The 14027-nt window shown below is 36.8% G+C and overlaps 1 protein-coding gene across 1 annotated transcript in view; it reads right to left on the minus strand.

Annotated features, from left to right (window-relative positions):
- Positions 1-4324: 4324 nt before the first annotated feature.
- The window catches only part of WASL (WASP like actin nucleation promoting factor), a 65174-nt gene continuing 55471 nt past the window's right edge, over positions 4325-14027 (minus strand). The window contains exons 10-11 of the mRNA XM_065883755.1: positions 8101-8209; positions 4325-5554 (exon numbers count right to left, since the gene is read on the minus strand). Coding sequence (XP_065739827.1) covers positions 5493-5554; positions 8101-8209 — 171 coding nt within the window. The 3' untranslated portion in view covers positions 4325-5492. The remainder of the gene's footprint in view (positions 5555-8100; positions 8210-14027) is intronic.

Genomic DNA, 14027 nt, shown 5'->3' on the forward strand with positions numbered 1-14027 from the left:
AGCAGACAAAAATCCTCCTTTCTGTTCTCTGCCTCCTTGGGAGTCCCACTCTAGTTAAAAAAAAAAAAAGAAAGAGAAGAAAAAGGAAAGGTTGCTTCTTTTTAGGCCCAGAAACTGATTTAAGAACCAGAATTGTCTTACAGACAACTACAGAATTGAGATATTATGAACAGCTTTGATGATTTGTTTCCCTACAGTTAATTGGACATAATGCTTTTCCCTTTCACTTGTTTCTTTCAACACCACAAATACTAAATATGTTTTATTTTCCTGCCCTTTTACAATAAGGGTGAAGTACATGCAACCAAATTAGAATCTCCCCTGTCTCACTAACAAGAAAACCAGGAAATTGGATTTAAAGTGTTCAGTTTGTCCTTGTACTCCTTGGAAGAACTCCTGGTCTTTACATTGACAGTACAGCTGTTGATTGGAAATTATACAGAAAGATTAATACATCCTCAGAGTAATTTTCTGTGAGGCCGTTGACTTAAGGTTTTACAAAATACGTACGTTTATATAAAGGCAATGCCCATTTTACATATATAAGAAACGAATGAAAATAATTTGGATGTAGAATAAAAAGCTCAATTTCATTTCGACCCAGTACTAAATGACAGGAGTGTCCTGTGACGACTGAATGCCTGGACAATGTAGGGTGGCCACCATCACTGAGCCAGAATACTACCACATGCCTTAGAGTCAGAGGCTGGCTCCTCAAAGTAAGCCAGCTTTCCCGGGCAGATGACAACAGGATGTGCTGGAGGCTTCTATCAACACCCAGCTGACACGTGAGAAAGGGTGACATTTGTAGCCATAAATCTTTCAGAAACAAAGTAAATCTGCAATTTATCCACAATTTAAGGAAAATAGAGAAAACAAGGATAAAACAGTATTATGGTAATAAATGGGAAAGAGCAACTGACCTAGTAGCCAGATCTGGCTTCTAGTACCTAGCTTTCTAATGGGCTTCAGGCAAGGCCCTCAACTACCCTGGATACCCTCTCACCCAGGAAAGGAGAATAGGCTTGATATAACTCGATTGTCTCCAACTGTCGTTCAATTGTGAAGTTAAATATTTTAGACTTCAGGAGGGAGGGAAGCTGATTGAACTGTTGTATTTTACAATATCCATCACATAGTTAATTTTAATAAACAGTTGTTTAAATAAGGTGATATTGATGCTTAAGAATTCTTAAACTTTTGGGCTTCCCTGGTGGCACAGTGGTTGAGAGTCCGCCTGCCGATGCAGGAGACACGGGTTTGTGCCCCGGTCCAGGAGGATCCCACATGCCGCGGAGCTGCTAGGCCCGTGAGCCATGGCCCCTGAGCCTGCGCATCTGGAGCCTGTGCTCCGCAACGGGAGAGGCCACAACAGTGAGAGGCCCGCGTACTGCAAAAACAAAAATCTTAGAATTTAGGCCTTGATGCAAGTCCTCACACATCTAGCAATAACTAAGATAAAACTGAATTTAGGTCAGGACACGCCAACCAATTCAAGGCAGAAAATGCCAACATGACACTTGGAACTTCAAGTTCCATAACGCAATTTGATACTGCTAAAGCTGTACTTCTCCTTAAATAAAAAAAAATTTTAAATCCTTAAATTTTTTTGGTTGTTAAAAAATTAAGGGGCTACTTCGATTTACTAGAAATTCCCCAATACACAAACATCTAAGCCAGAAACCACCCATAAGCTACTGTTACATTTTACTCAAAATAATTGTTATTCATATCTCGACTTGTCAATCGTGATGGTGGTACACATGACCAGTTTGGATATACACTGGACTTGTGTAAAAAGTAATACTATATGTGTATCAATAGTTAGTATGGCCATTGGTATGTATTAAAAAATGTTTTTTTAAGCTATGGTTGATTTATCTAGATTTTGTTCTAAAGCCAAAATTTGCAATGGGTTCCCTCATGGCAAGGGAGGATACCATGTATCACATATAGAAGTAAAGGCAGTCTTCGTATTAACTGAAAAGTAAGTTCCCCATCATATTCATAACAGCCAAGTTATTACACCTTTTTCCAGTGGCTTCACTAAAAGCAAAGTTAAAAAAACAATCTATGAATAAAAGAACAAGTGATTACAAAGAGTATGCTGTGTTTTGGAGGTATGATGTGACAATGTCAGTAAGATAGGTGTGCAAAATAAAATTTCTCAACTTTTCCATAAATAATTTTCTATTGTACTATAAATAGGCCTTATCTCTACAGCTGTCCTTTAAGAACTCCCTTTCTAAAGCAGAGTAAGTTGTTTCAGGAACTTCTTCACTGATAGATTAATATAATGCGACGAGAGCAATTCTGAGGCACTTCCCTCTTTAAAAAAATTTTTAAGAAACAAAATTTGTAATAGGAAATGTTTAAATTTGACTAACACTCTTAGAAGGCATCATTTTTGTAGCATCCTACACGCTGGATTCCGTAACTCAGTTTAATCTTTAGACACCCACTTGTGCCAGGGCCAGGAGAACAGAAAATTCTATTTATCAAAAACTGAAATTTCCTATTTAAAAGGAAGCACCATGTTTGATACCATTTACTAAAAGCTATTTAAGTCCCACATGAACTTTATATTTGGTTTCTACTGCAACTACCAGTAAACTCCACTATTACTCTGATTTAGGAAACTGCAACATTTTTGGTGTACGAGAGTTCCGGTTTGACCTTGCAATGTGAATGCTCTGTGTACCACAGCAGTGGCCCCCAGGAGAACAGCTGAGCAGCCGTCACGTTTCCCAGAACAGGGTGTAACATTCTTTTGCTCACCATGTTTATTTAACGGCACGCTCCAACTCTCAGGGCATGCAGTCGGCTAAAACTTTCAACCCTTATTGTTCACTGCTATGAACCCGTTACTATACAGTTTAAGATTCTTTACCCATTTTAATCTCTTGACAATAAACAAATAAGAAACACACTATTTTATACTATTTGGGTCAAATTAATTTTATTATGCTCCATGATGAATTGCCACCAGTGCAACATCCTATTCACTATACATTTCAAAAAAATATTTCACATACTAAACAAAATTTCGGTTGATAAATGGAAGTGAATGATTGAGAGTCTTTATGAATCTCATACATACAGCATGTGGCTAGCTGAAACTATCACGCAGCATTCAGATATAAAAAGCCTCATGCTAGTTTGTTAAAGGCGAAGGCTGTCAGACAATCATGTAGCTGGAGCACACGTGGGAGGCCCTCAGGCTGTGCACAGGTGTAGTGCTGTCCACAACGCAAGGCAGTGGGGGACTGAAACATGCAACCTTTACGTCTAAAGCGGATTTAGTCTTCGTGGCTGGACAGAGCTCCACAGCTGCTGTGTTTCAACCAATAGCGACTCAGACTTTGTGCAACAACAACAAACAACAAAGTCTTTTACTTTTCCTTTAAGAAGAAAGAATAAACTCGATTATCACTGGCAAATTTTATACCCACCTGACGTATTTTAAATTGCGTTTCCAATTCAAAGAATTGATATCCTCTGCTCAGAGCAGCTCCTGATAAATCTTTATCATAACAAAGTCAGCGGGGAAACCCTGAATTCCTTGCCCCAAAGCTAACAGAGATCTTAAATTGGCATTACTTTAAAGATATTTAAAAAATTCTGTATAATGTCTAAAACAAAAGAAAGGAACACGTTTATTATTACTTAAAATAATTACAATGTTCTATTTACCATTTGCACAAATTTCTAATTTTACTGGTTAGTAGTTGTCCAGCCTCATCCACACCAGACCCACAGAGCTCAAGCCACAATAAAAATGAGAGTAAGCAGAAAAAGGTTTCCAGCAGCAGAGGGCACTGTTTTTGCAAGAAACAAAAAGTCTAGAATCTTTCCCACGTTCTTAATTATTCCTGCAAGGTAGGTAACATTCTTTGAATAACTTAACTGTTTTACTGCACCACTTACTGCTTTCAGCAACAAAACCTTTTAAATTACTTCTCATGATAACTAGACGCATTATCACTAGAGATTATGTGATAACTGGTTAAAATTCAAGCCACATCTTGCAGGTCCAGCCTGTCAAGATCATGCCAACACCAGATTTTGGTCGGTACAATTATAGACAGCTTAATTTTTAGTTGGATATTGTGACTATAGTAATGAAATACATTTGGAACTACATTCTGAGTATGACTCAATGTGAGAAAAATAGGTGTCTGTATGTAAATCAGATAATTTTTCTACCTAAACTTTAAAGTAGGTAGGTATGATAATTAATGCTATAAATATGAAACCACCACCTCTAGGCAGACTAGTGTATCGTAGAGAGGCATCGTGTATCATTTAGCATACGTAACAAATGTGCAGGTTGTAAAGTTTTATTTGTTTTTTTTTCTTAAATCTGTCATTCAGTTTTGTATTTCAAGAAATTTGACATTGGGACCACCAATCTTTTAAGAAAAATGTAACCCTTCACCTGACATTTGACAAAAATCTTGAGAAATTATCAAACTTTAAAAGAACAGCATAATAGTTTCATCATTACAGTGTATACCTTTGCCAAATAGGTAAGATTTTTATGTCTGGTATTTCTGAATACCTCAATCTATACAGACTGCAAAATAAAAATACTTAATTCCACACCACTTTTATGATGTTCTGATTTTTACAGTATATTTAACCAAATATTGAAGTAACCACGATGTATAGCCTCCTTCAGTTCATGTAGAACGAAATTATCTCTAAGATCCCCAAACCTTAACAACTTTTGTTTCAGAATAGTACCAAAAATATTTTAAAAATTTTTGCCTAAAAGAGCCTGCCACATTTGCTATAGCACAAAAATAACCTCAGTCAAGCATAGGTATGCAAGGGCTCCTTATGATTCCAGCCTCCAAATACCACACCTGTACAGTAACAGTCAATACTGCTGTAAGAGGTGTGTTACCATTTTCCCAACTAGCATCTCTGTAGTGATTTTACATAGCGCATATTGCTAAAATTTGAGAAACTGCATCAGTGTAGTGATGTCTGGAGAACTGTGCAATGTATCAGCTTCAACATTCATGTGGCATGTGTTCGAAATGAAGGGGCTAAATAAACTAAAGTTTGCATCACTTAAAAAAGAATGTAGTGCTATACTAGATTTTAATAAGAAAATTTAGGTACAGAAAAAGTAGGGTATGAAAATAGTGTTTTCCTTCTGGCATTATAACTAAATTACATTAAGGTTTTTGTCAGTCTCACATATAATATTTAAACTCCCTTGTTGATGGAATGAGAAATATTCACAAATTAAGTGAGCATCCTGGTGTAAACGTGCACACAGTAACAGGGAGTAGCTTTGCAGAGGATTATGACAAACCCTTACAGATTAAATGAGGTATTGCACAGATTAATAAAAAAAAGCAAAAAAGGCAACAAAAATATACAGCAAATTGGTAGAACATTTACATGATAATTTTACAGAATCCATAGACAGAAAGCAGTGTTTAGTATTTCACCTTAAAAATATATATATAATATATAGATCAGTCTTCCCATTCATCATCATCCTCAAAATCTTCTTCATCATCTTCATCCTCATCTTCATCTAGAAGAGAATCATTAATACAAACAATTAAAACATATGTATAAATCAAATGACATTTCATAATTCTTAGGGAACTTCTCTAATTATTCAGCTTCTAAAACACAAACCTGGAGGAATCTAGTTACTAAAATGGCTTAAAATGAATCAGTAAAATACATCTAAAGAGTATTTGATAGTAAGTTGAAGATTAGAACATGACTAAGAAGACTTGGGCTCTAGTTCCTAAGTATCTATGTAACCAGTTTCAACCTGTGTTTCTTTATATGTAAAATCACATTTGAGTTGATCTCTCTGAATTTTAGGCTCACATATTGCAAACCCAACAAAGGCCCCTTCAATGACTGTCTTTAAAGAAAAGTTGTAAAAAATATAACCAGCACATTGTTTGGCTACCAATTTTAATTATAATCCCAGTGACAGGTGGGAACCGCATCAGCACTAAGCCATAAAGGAAACGGAGTAGGCAGTCCCAGTACCTAATCTCCTCTTCTTCCCCCTATTCTCCCTCGAACCCACTGACACTGCTCTTTCCGGGTCACCAAGGACCTACCGTCGCTAAAGCTAAAGCTCAATTCTCTGTTCTCATTTTCCTGACCCATCACACCCACTTGACCCAGATGATCACTCCATCCTCCTTCAAACACTTCTTTACCTGACTTCTAAGATACCACACTCTCCAGTGCTCCGAACTCATTAAACTTTCTCTTCTCCATTTATACCCACTTTGATGATCTCATCCAGTTCCATAACTTTAAATACCATGTATATCTTAATGACATGCAAATTTATATTAACCGTTCACATCTCTCCCCTGAATTCCAGACTCATAACCAAATGTCTACTCAAAATCTACTTTTAATTTTTTAATAAGTATCTCAAATTTAATATGTACAGAATCAAATTCCTAATCCTTCCTTTCCAACTTGCTACTCCTAAATCTTTCCCACTCTGTTAAAGAAAATTTCACTCTTTCAGCTGCTCAGTTCAAAAACCTCAGAGTTATCCATCACTCCTTTTTTTCCAAACCTCACTTCCAATCCATCAGCAAACCCAATGACCTCCATATTCAAAGTATAACTGGTATCCAACCACTTCTCAGGCGCTACCAACCTGATTCAAACCTGCATCATCTCTAGCTTGGATCACTGCCACTCCTCTGCTAAGAACCTTCCAGTGGCTTCCCATCACATTCATGGCTTCCAAAGCCTTACTCCTGACCCCCTGCCACCTCTCAAACTACATTCCTTCTTCTTTCTCCTGCTCTCTTATTCCAGCCCTACTGACCTTGATTGGCACTGCTCCTCAACCTCAGGAACTTTGTACCGGCTGTACGCACTTTCCTGTTTTCTACATGGTTTACTCCCTGAACTCCATCTGGTCTTTTCTCACATGACATCTTAGGTAGGCCTCATTATCCTATTTCAAAATGAACTTCCCTCTCATGGCCTGTTAGTCCTTATATCTCCCTTTTCTGCTTAATTTCTGACCTTAGTACATAATCATCATTTAATATACATATTTTCTAATTTGTTTTATTTATTGTCTCTCTCTCACTAGAATGCATGGTCCATGAAGGTAGGAATTTTTGTTGTTTTGTTATTTTACTATTATTCCACAATAAATATTTGTGGACTGAATTAACCTATCCTATCTTTGTAACACGGTATGGAAATAAAAATGCCTATTTAAGAAAAACAAATGTTGCTAAAAGATCTTAGATACCCACGTCCTTAAGGAGAAAGAAAGAGAAGGAAAAAAACATTTACTGAACACCTACTATGTGCTAGGCAAACTGCTGGTTAGCTGCATATTAATTTACTTACTGTTCATATCAATCATCTGATTTATGAATTCTCTACATGTAACAAACTGGAGAATTGAGGTCCACTACAGGGAGTAAGTAATAGATTTAATAAGAACAAAGATCTGCTTCTAGTACATCATGTTCTCCAGTAAACCTCAACCATCACATCAGCAAAACCCATATTCTTTCTCTCTTTTAAAAGTGATATTCATTTACGTGGTGGTGTGCATATGTTTAATAACCTCAAATAAGTACTAGTTTATTCAAATAACCCTTTTAGGAAAAAAAAAAAGAGGAAACAAAAAACTTTAGGATTCTTTACTAAACCCTAGAAACAGTATAAATTATCTCATTTCTCAGCCCCAACTCTTGCAAATCAGGGAAACCTAAATTTCTTATGTCACAAGAATGTCACAGGAATGAGATTCAGGACTCTCCAGCCTTGTTTACAAGTTGTTTGCCAGGCATTCTATTAGTATTTCTGGTTCAGGAAACAAAATTGTCATTTTGCTAAAGTTGTTCTTCCAATTTATGATTATGACAGTGGTGTCTTGACATCCATTAAGCTTCAAATAGACTAGTCACAGTTGCAACAACTTAAAATATATCCTAGAACCTACATCAATAAGTTATTCAATAGCAGGGGAAAATCTAGCAAAGACTGTGTCACAGAATAAAAAGAGAAGCAGAACTTCAAATATTCAAATTTTTTAAATATATATATATACACATGCAAATATACCTGAAGAATGAATGGCTTTGCTCCTTTTCTGCATCACTTCCATTAATGCACCTACAATTCCTGAAGTGGGTGCAGGTGTCGGTGGTGTAGACTCTGGGCCGTCAGATACCTTGGAAAGGAAAATCAGCAAAATTTAGTAACACATCCTTAGCAACAAATCTCTGTCTCCAGAAAATCTTTCTCTCTTAGAATCACTTTATTATTTTAAAACAAAACAAAACAACAAAAGCAAACAATCAAGCCTAGAATAGGATTAACAAAATTAAGAAGAAAAAAAATTGCTGCCTTAAAATAATTCTCCAAGATACATTTCCCCTCCTTAATGTATAAGCCATTAATACATTTCCAAATTTAATATCTCCAAGATACATTTCCCCTCCTTAATGTATAAGCCATTAATACATTTCCAAATTTAATACAACAGTCAAACTTTTTCCTAAATAATACTTGCCCTTACAGCTGGGTTACTTCTGTTCATTCTAGTACACAAAGCCTTGGCTGATGAGAAACTTTAAAACGATTATAAAAGGACATCATTTTACAAAACTAAGGTAGTATTTAGATTCCTAAAGTTATGAGAGAAGAACATTTTAGGATATCTAAGAGCAATCAAAGAGACTTATGGTTTCCTAGAAAAACTCAGCTTTACTAATAGGCTTTATAACTTTAAATATTATACTTAATATAAAGTTATAATGTAAATATGTACAATATATAATATATATACTAGAATTCAAAATGAACCTTCCTTCTCATATCATGTAGGAGGAGGAGATCAGATGCGTAGCTTTCAAAATGTACCTCACAAGGCAACTAACTATCCCTAACTAAACTACTTTACCTAATATAAACTACATTTGGGGGAAAAAAATCAATATTAAGGGGTCTCATTAAAATCTAATTTCTATATAAAATAATCCCTGATTCCAACACTCATTAAAAAAGAGACTACAGGAAGTTTGTAGAGATTTAGAAAAAAAAATACAATTTAGAAACTATTGCTGTATGTGCACTCTGACGAAAATGAGCAGTCGTTTATACAGAACAGTCATTTTGTTAACTTTGTCCCTGGGATGATACTGGTATAATTAAAAATGAAATAGCACAGCTATACTAAATAATTACATACACACACACACACACACACACACACACACACACATAGTTGACCCTTGAACAACACGAGTTTGAACTGCATGGGTCCACTTATATGCAGATTATTTTCAACAAATATATTGGAAAACTTTTTAAAGATTAGCTACATTTGAAAAAACTTACAGATGAATCACACTGCCTAGAAGTATGGAAAAAATTAAGAAAAAGTTAGATATGTCATGATTGCATAAAACATATATACACATCTATTTTATCATTTACTACCATAAAATATATACAAGTATCTATTATAAAAAGATAGAATTTATTAAAGCTTATACACCGACTGTACACGGCACCATTCCCTGTTGAGAGAAATGTAAACAAACATAAAGATGCAGTTTTAAATCATAACTGCATAAGATTGACTGCAGTGCACATTGTACTACTGTAATAATTTTGTACCCACCTCCTACTGCTATTTCAGTATGCTCAAGTGTTGTGAGTATACGCTTAACACTCCCTGTGATGTTATTAGCGTGAGCAGTTTGTCCCTCCAATAAATTGCGTATCACAGTAAAAAGTGATCTCTCGCAGTTCTCGTGTATTTTTCATTGTATTTAGTGCAATACTGCAAACCTTGACCAAAACCACAGGACCCATACTAAGCACCACTAGTAATGCTGGAAGTGCTCCCAAGAAGCGGAGAAGTCATGACATTACAAGAAAAAGCTGAACTGTGTGATATGTACTGTAGACTGAGGGCTGCAGCTGCAGCTGCCCACTGTTTCAAGATAAATGAATCCGGCATTAAGGACCATAATAAAAAAAAGAACAAGAAACTCATGAAACCATCGCTGCAGCTATATCATCAGGTGCAAAAACCTTGCACTTTTTGTGAAATAACTTTATATCTCATATTGAAATGCAGCTTCCATGTGGATGCAGGATTGCTATAAGAAAGGCATACCTATAGACTCTAATGATTTGAGAAAAAGTGAAGTCATTACATGACAACTTAAATGAAAAGGAAGGTGAAGGATCTAAAGCTGGAAAATTTAATGCCAGCAAAGGACGGTTTCATAATTTTAGAAAGAGGTTTGCCTTTAAAAGAAAAGCAGCTTCTGCCGACCAAGAGGCAGCAGAGGAGTTCCCAGATGCCATTAAGAAAATAATAGAGGAGAAAGGATATCTGCCTGAATAGGTTTTAAATGTAGACGAAAGTGCCCTAGAAGTGCCCTGGAAGAAAAATGCCACAAAGGACACTTATAAGTAAGGAAGAGAAGCAAGCACCAGGATTGAGGAGGGATAGGTTAACTCTGCTGTTCTGTGCAAATGCAGTCAGGTTTACGATCAGGACTGCCCTTATCTATAAATTTGCTAACTCTTGTTGAAGGGAAAAGATAAACACCAGCTGCCAGTCTTTTTGGTTAGATGACAAAAAGGCCTGGACAAGGAGAACACTTTTTCTGAATTGGTTTCATCAGTGCTTTGTCCCTGAAGTTAGGAGGTGCCTTGCCAGTAAGGGACCACCTTATAAAGTCCTTTTGATATTGGAGAGTGCCCAGGCCACCCAGAACCCCATGACTTCAACACCACAGTGGTCTACTTGCCCCCAACACAACATCTCTAATTCAGCCTCTAGATCAGGGGGTCATAAAGACCTTTAAGGCTCATTACACCTGGTACTCTATGTGAAGAACTGTCAACTATAGAAGAGAACTCCGAGAGAGAGAACATCATGAAAAGTCTGGAAGGATTACATCATTGAAGATGCCATTGTTCTTACAGAAAATGTGGTGAAAGCCATCAAGCCCGAAACAATAAATTCCTGCTGGAGAAACTGTGTCCAGATGTTCTATATGACTTCATAGGATTTACAACAGAGCCAAGCAAGGAAATCATGAAAGAGATCATTGATATGGCAAAAAAGGTGGCGGGGGGTGGTGGCAGTGGTGGTGAAGAGTTTCAAGATATGGATCTTGGAGAAATAAAAGAGCTAACAGATACCACACCAGAAAAATTAACAGAAGATGACTTGATGAAGATGAGTGTTTCCAAACCAGTGGCAGATGATGATGAAGAAAATGTAGAAGAAGCAGTGCCAGGAAAACAAATGGACATGACACAATCTGGAAGAAGGGTTCTTGGATTATTCAAGACTGCGTTTGACTTCCTTTACAACATGGACCCTTTTATGATATGGGTACTAAAACTAAAACAAGGAATTATTGGGTTGGCCAAAAAGTTCCTTTGGTTTTCAAGTAAAAATAAAAGACACATTTTTCATTTTCACCAAGCACTTTAGTGAACAATGCAGTCATCCTTTTGTTCCACTATCTTCTGCCACTTTTCAGGCAACATCATAATTCCATCTTCTAAAAACTTTTTTTTTTTTTTTTTTTTTGGCAGTATGCGGGCCTCTCACCGCTGTGGCCTCTCCCGTTGTGGAGCACAGGCTCCAGACGCGCAGGCTCAGCGGTCATGGCTCACGGACCCAGCCGCTCTGCGGCATGTGGGACCTTCCCTGACCAGGACACGAACCTGTGTCCCCTGCATCAGCAGGCGGACTCTCAACCACTGAGCCACCAGGGAAGCCCTTCTAAAAACTTTTTATCTTTTTGAGCAAAGAACTGTCCCAGGTGCCTTTTATAGTCTTCCAGGGAATTGAAATTTTTTTTCATTAAAAAAATTCTATGAACACCGAAATAAATGGAAATCCGAAGGTGCAATGTCTGGTGAATATGCAGGATGAATCAGAACTTCCCAGCCAAGCTGTAACAGTTTTTGCCTGGTCATCAAAGAAACATGCAGTCTTGCATTATCCTGATGGAAGATGATGCGTTTTCTGTTGACTTAATTCCAGATGCTTTCGTCAAGGGCTGATTTCAGTTGGTCTAATTGGGAGCAGTACCTGCTGGAATTAATTGTTTGGCTTTCTGGAAGGAGCTCATAATAGAGGACTCCCTTCCAATCCCACCATATACACAACATCACCTTCTCTGGATGAAGACCAGCCTTTGGTGTGGTTGGTGGTCGTCCATTTTGCTTGCCCCACAATCTCCTCCATTCCACATTATTGTACAGTATCCACTTTTCATTGCCCATCACAATTTGTTTGAAAAATGGAATGTTTTCGTTATGTTTCAGTAGAGAATTGCATGTGGAAATATGGTCAAGAAGGTTTTTTTCGCTTAACTTACGTTGAACCCAAACATCAAAGCGATGAACATAAACCAAGCTGGTGCAAATGATTTTCAACGTTTGATTTGGATATTTTGAGTATGTCGGCTATCTCAAGTGTGGTATAACACTGATTGTTCTCAGTTAATGTCTTGACTTGATCGCTATCAACTTCAATTGGTCTCCCTGACCGTGGAGCATCATCCAGCGTGAAATCTCTGGCACGAAACTTCGCAAACCACTTTTGACACATTCTATCAGTCACAGCCCCTTCTCCATACGCTGTACAAGTCTTTTTTTACGTTTCGGCTGTGTCTTTACCTTTCTTGAAATAATAAAGCATAATATGCTGAAAATGTTGTTTTTCTTTCATTTTCAATATTAAAACGGCTACACAAAAATTCACCAATTTTTGGTAAGTTTTTTTTTTTAATGCACGCTGATATGACAGCTGTCACAATACAATCTAATAAAATTGTTTTGAATGAAGTTAAAGACAACCTAAGCACTACTAGAGCCATCTTACGGGAAAAACCGAACAAACTCTTTGGCCAACCCAGTATGATATAGCTCTATAAAATTAGTATGCCTGCCTCTCCTGCCTCCCCTTACCCCTCCCTCCACCTCTTCCATTGAGGCCACTCCTGAGACAGCAAGAAAGACCAATACCTCCTTTTCCTCCTCCTGCTCTTCAGCCTGCTCAACGTGACGACAACAAGGATGAAGCCCTTTACGATGACCTACTTCCACTTAATGAATAGTAATCATCATGCTGTACAGTTAATAAATTTATCTGTTGTGTATGTGTCTCTGTGTGAAAATCTAATAAGTATATGGCAAGAACTGTATGAAATATTTTTGTGTCATCATCATCATCACCTAAGTATTCATCATGTAGAACACTGTGTGTAAGAGTTGAAGTGGATAGCCGCTCCTTACATAGGCGTAAGGTGAGGGATATTTAATATAAAATTAATACTGTGTTAGTTTTCTTACTGTTTTACAACTTTGCCTTTGAAGAACTACATTACCATACAGTATGCCCCTCTCTCTCGTAACTGGAGAAACTGCGTATCTGCCTACCTTCACAGGCAAGTGGTTTTTGAAAAAAAATATAACAATGTTCCCAATACAGTATTATGAATATGACTGTACTAACATATGCCATAAAAATTTTATAGCAATTCATTCACTAGTATATAGGCTAGCTACTGTGAAGCAACCACATACAATATGCTAGGCTACTATAAAGCAATCATATGGCTGCCTCTCTGTTAACGCTGCGTGAATTATTATACGTGTAAATAAATATAAATTTCTCACATTCTTTTCATTTTTGATGTCTACTGTTAGTATTACATATAACATCTACAGTGTCTGTATTATATTAATAAGACAATATTGACCAAATTGATGTAGGTACTAACAGATAGATTATTCATCTTGTAAACAGATGATGTAAACTTACAGCATCGTTACTTACAGCATCGTTAAATACAGTTCAGTACTATAAATGTATTTTCTCTTCCTTATGATTTTCTTAATAACATTTCCCTTCTCTAGCTTACTTTGTTGTAAGAATACAGTATATAATACATATACAAAATATGTGTTAAATTAACTGTTTATGTTATTGGTAAGGCTTCCAG

The sequence above is a fragment of the Phocoena phocoena genome, chromosome 9 (genome assembly GCF_963924675.1).
Source record: "Phocoena phocoena chromosome 9, mPhoPho1.1, whole genome shotgun sequence".
In the NCBI taxonomy this organism is placed as follows: Eukaryota; Metazoa; Chordata; class Mammalia; order Artiodactyla; family Phocoenidae; genus Phocoena; species Phocoena phocoena.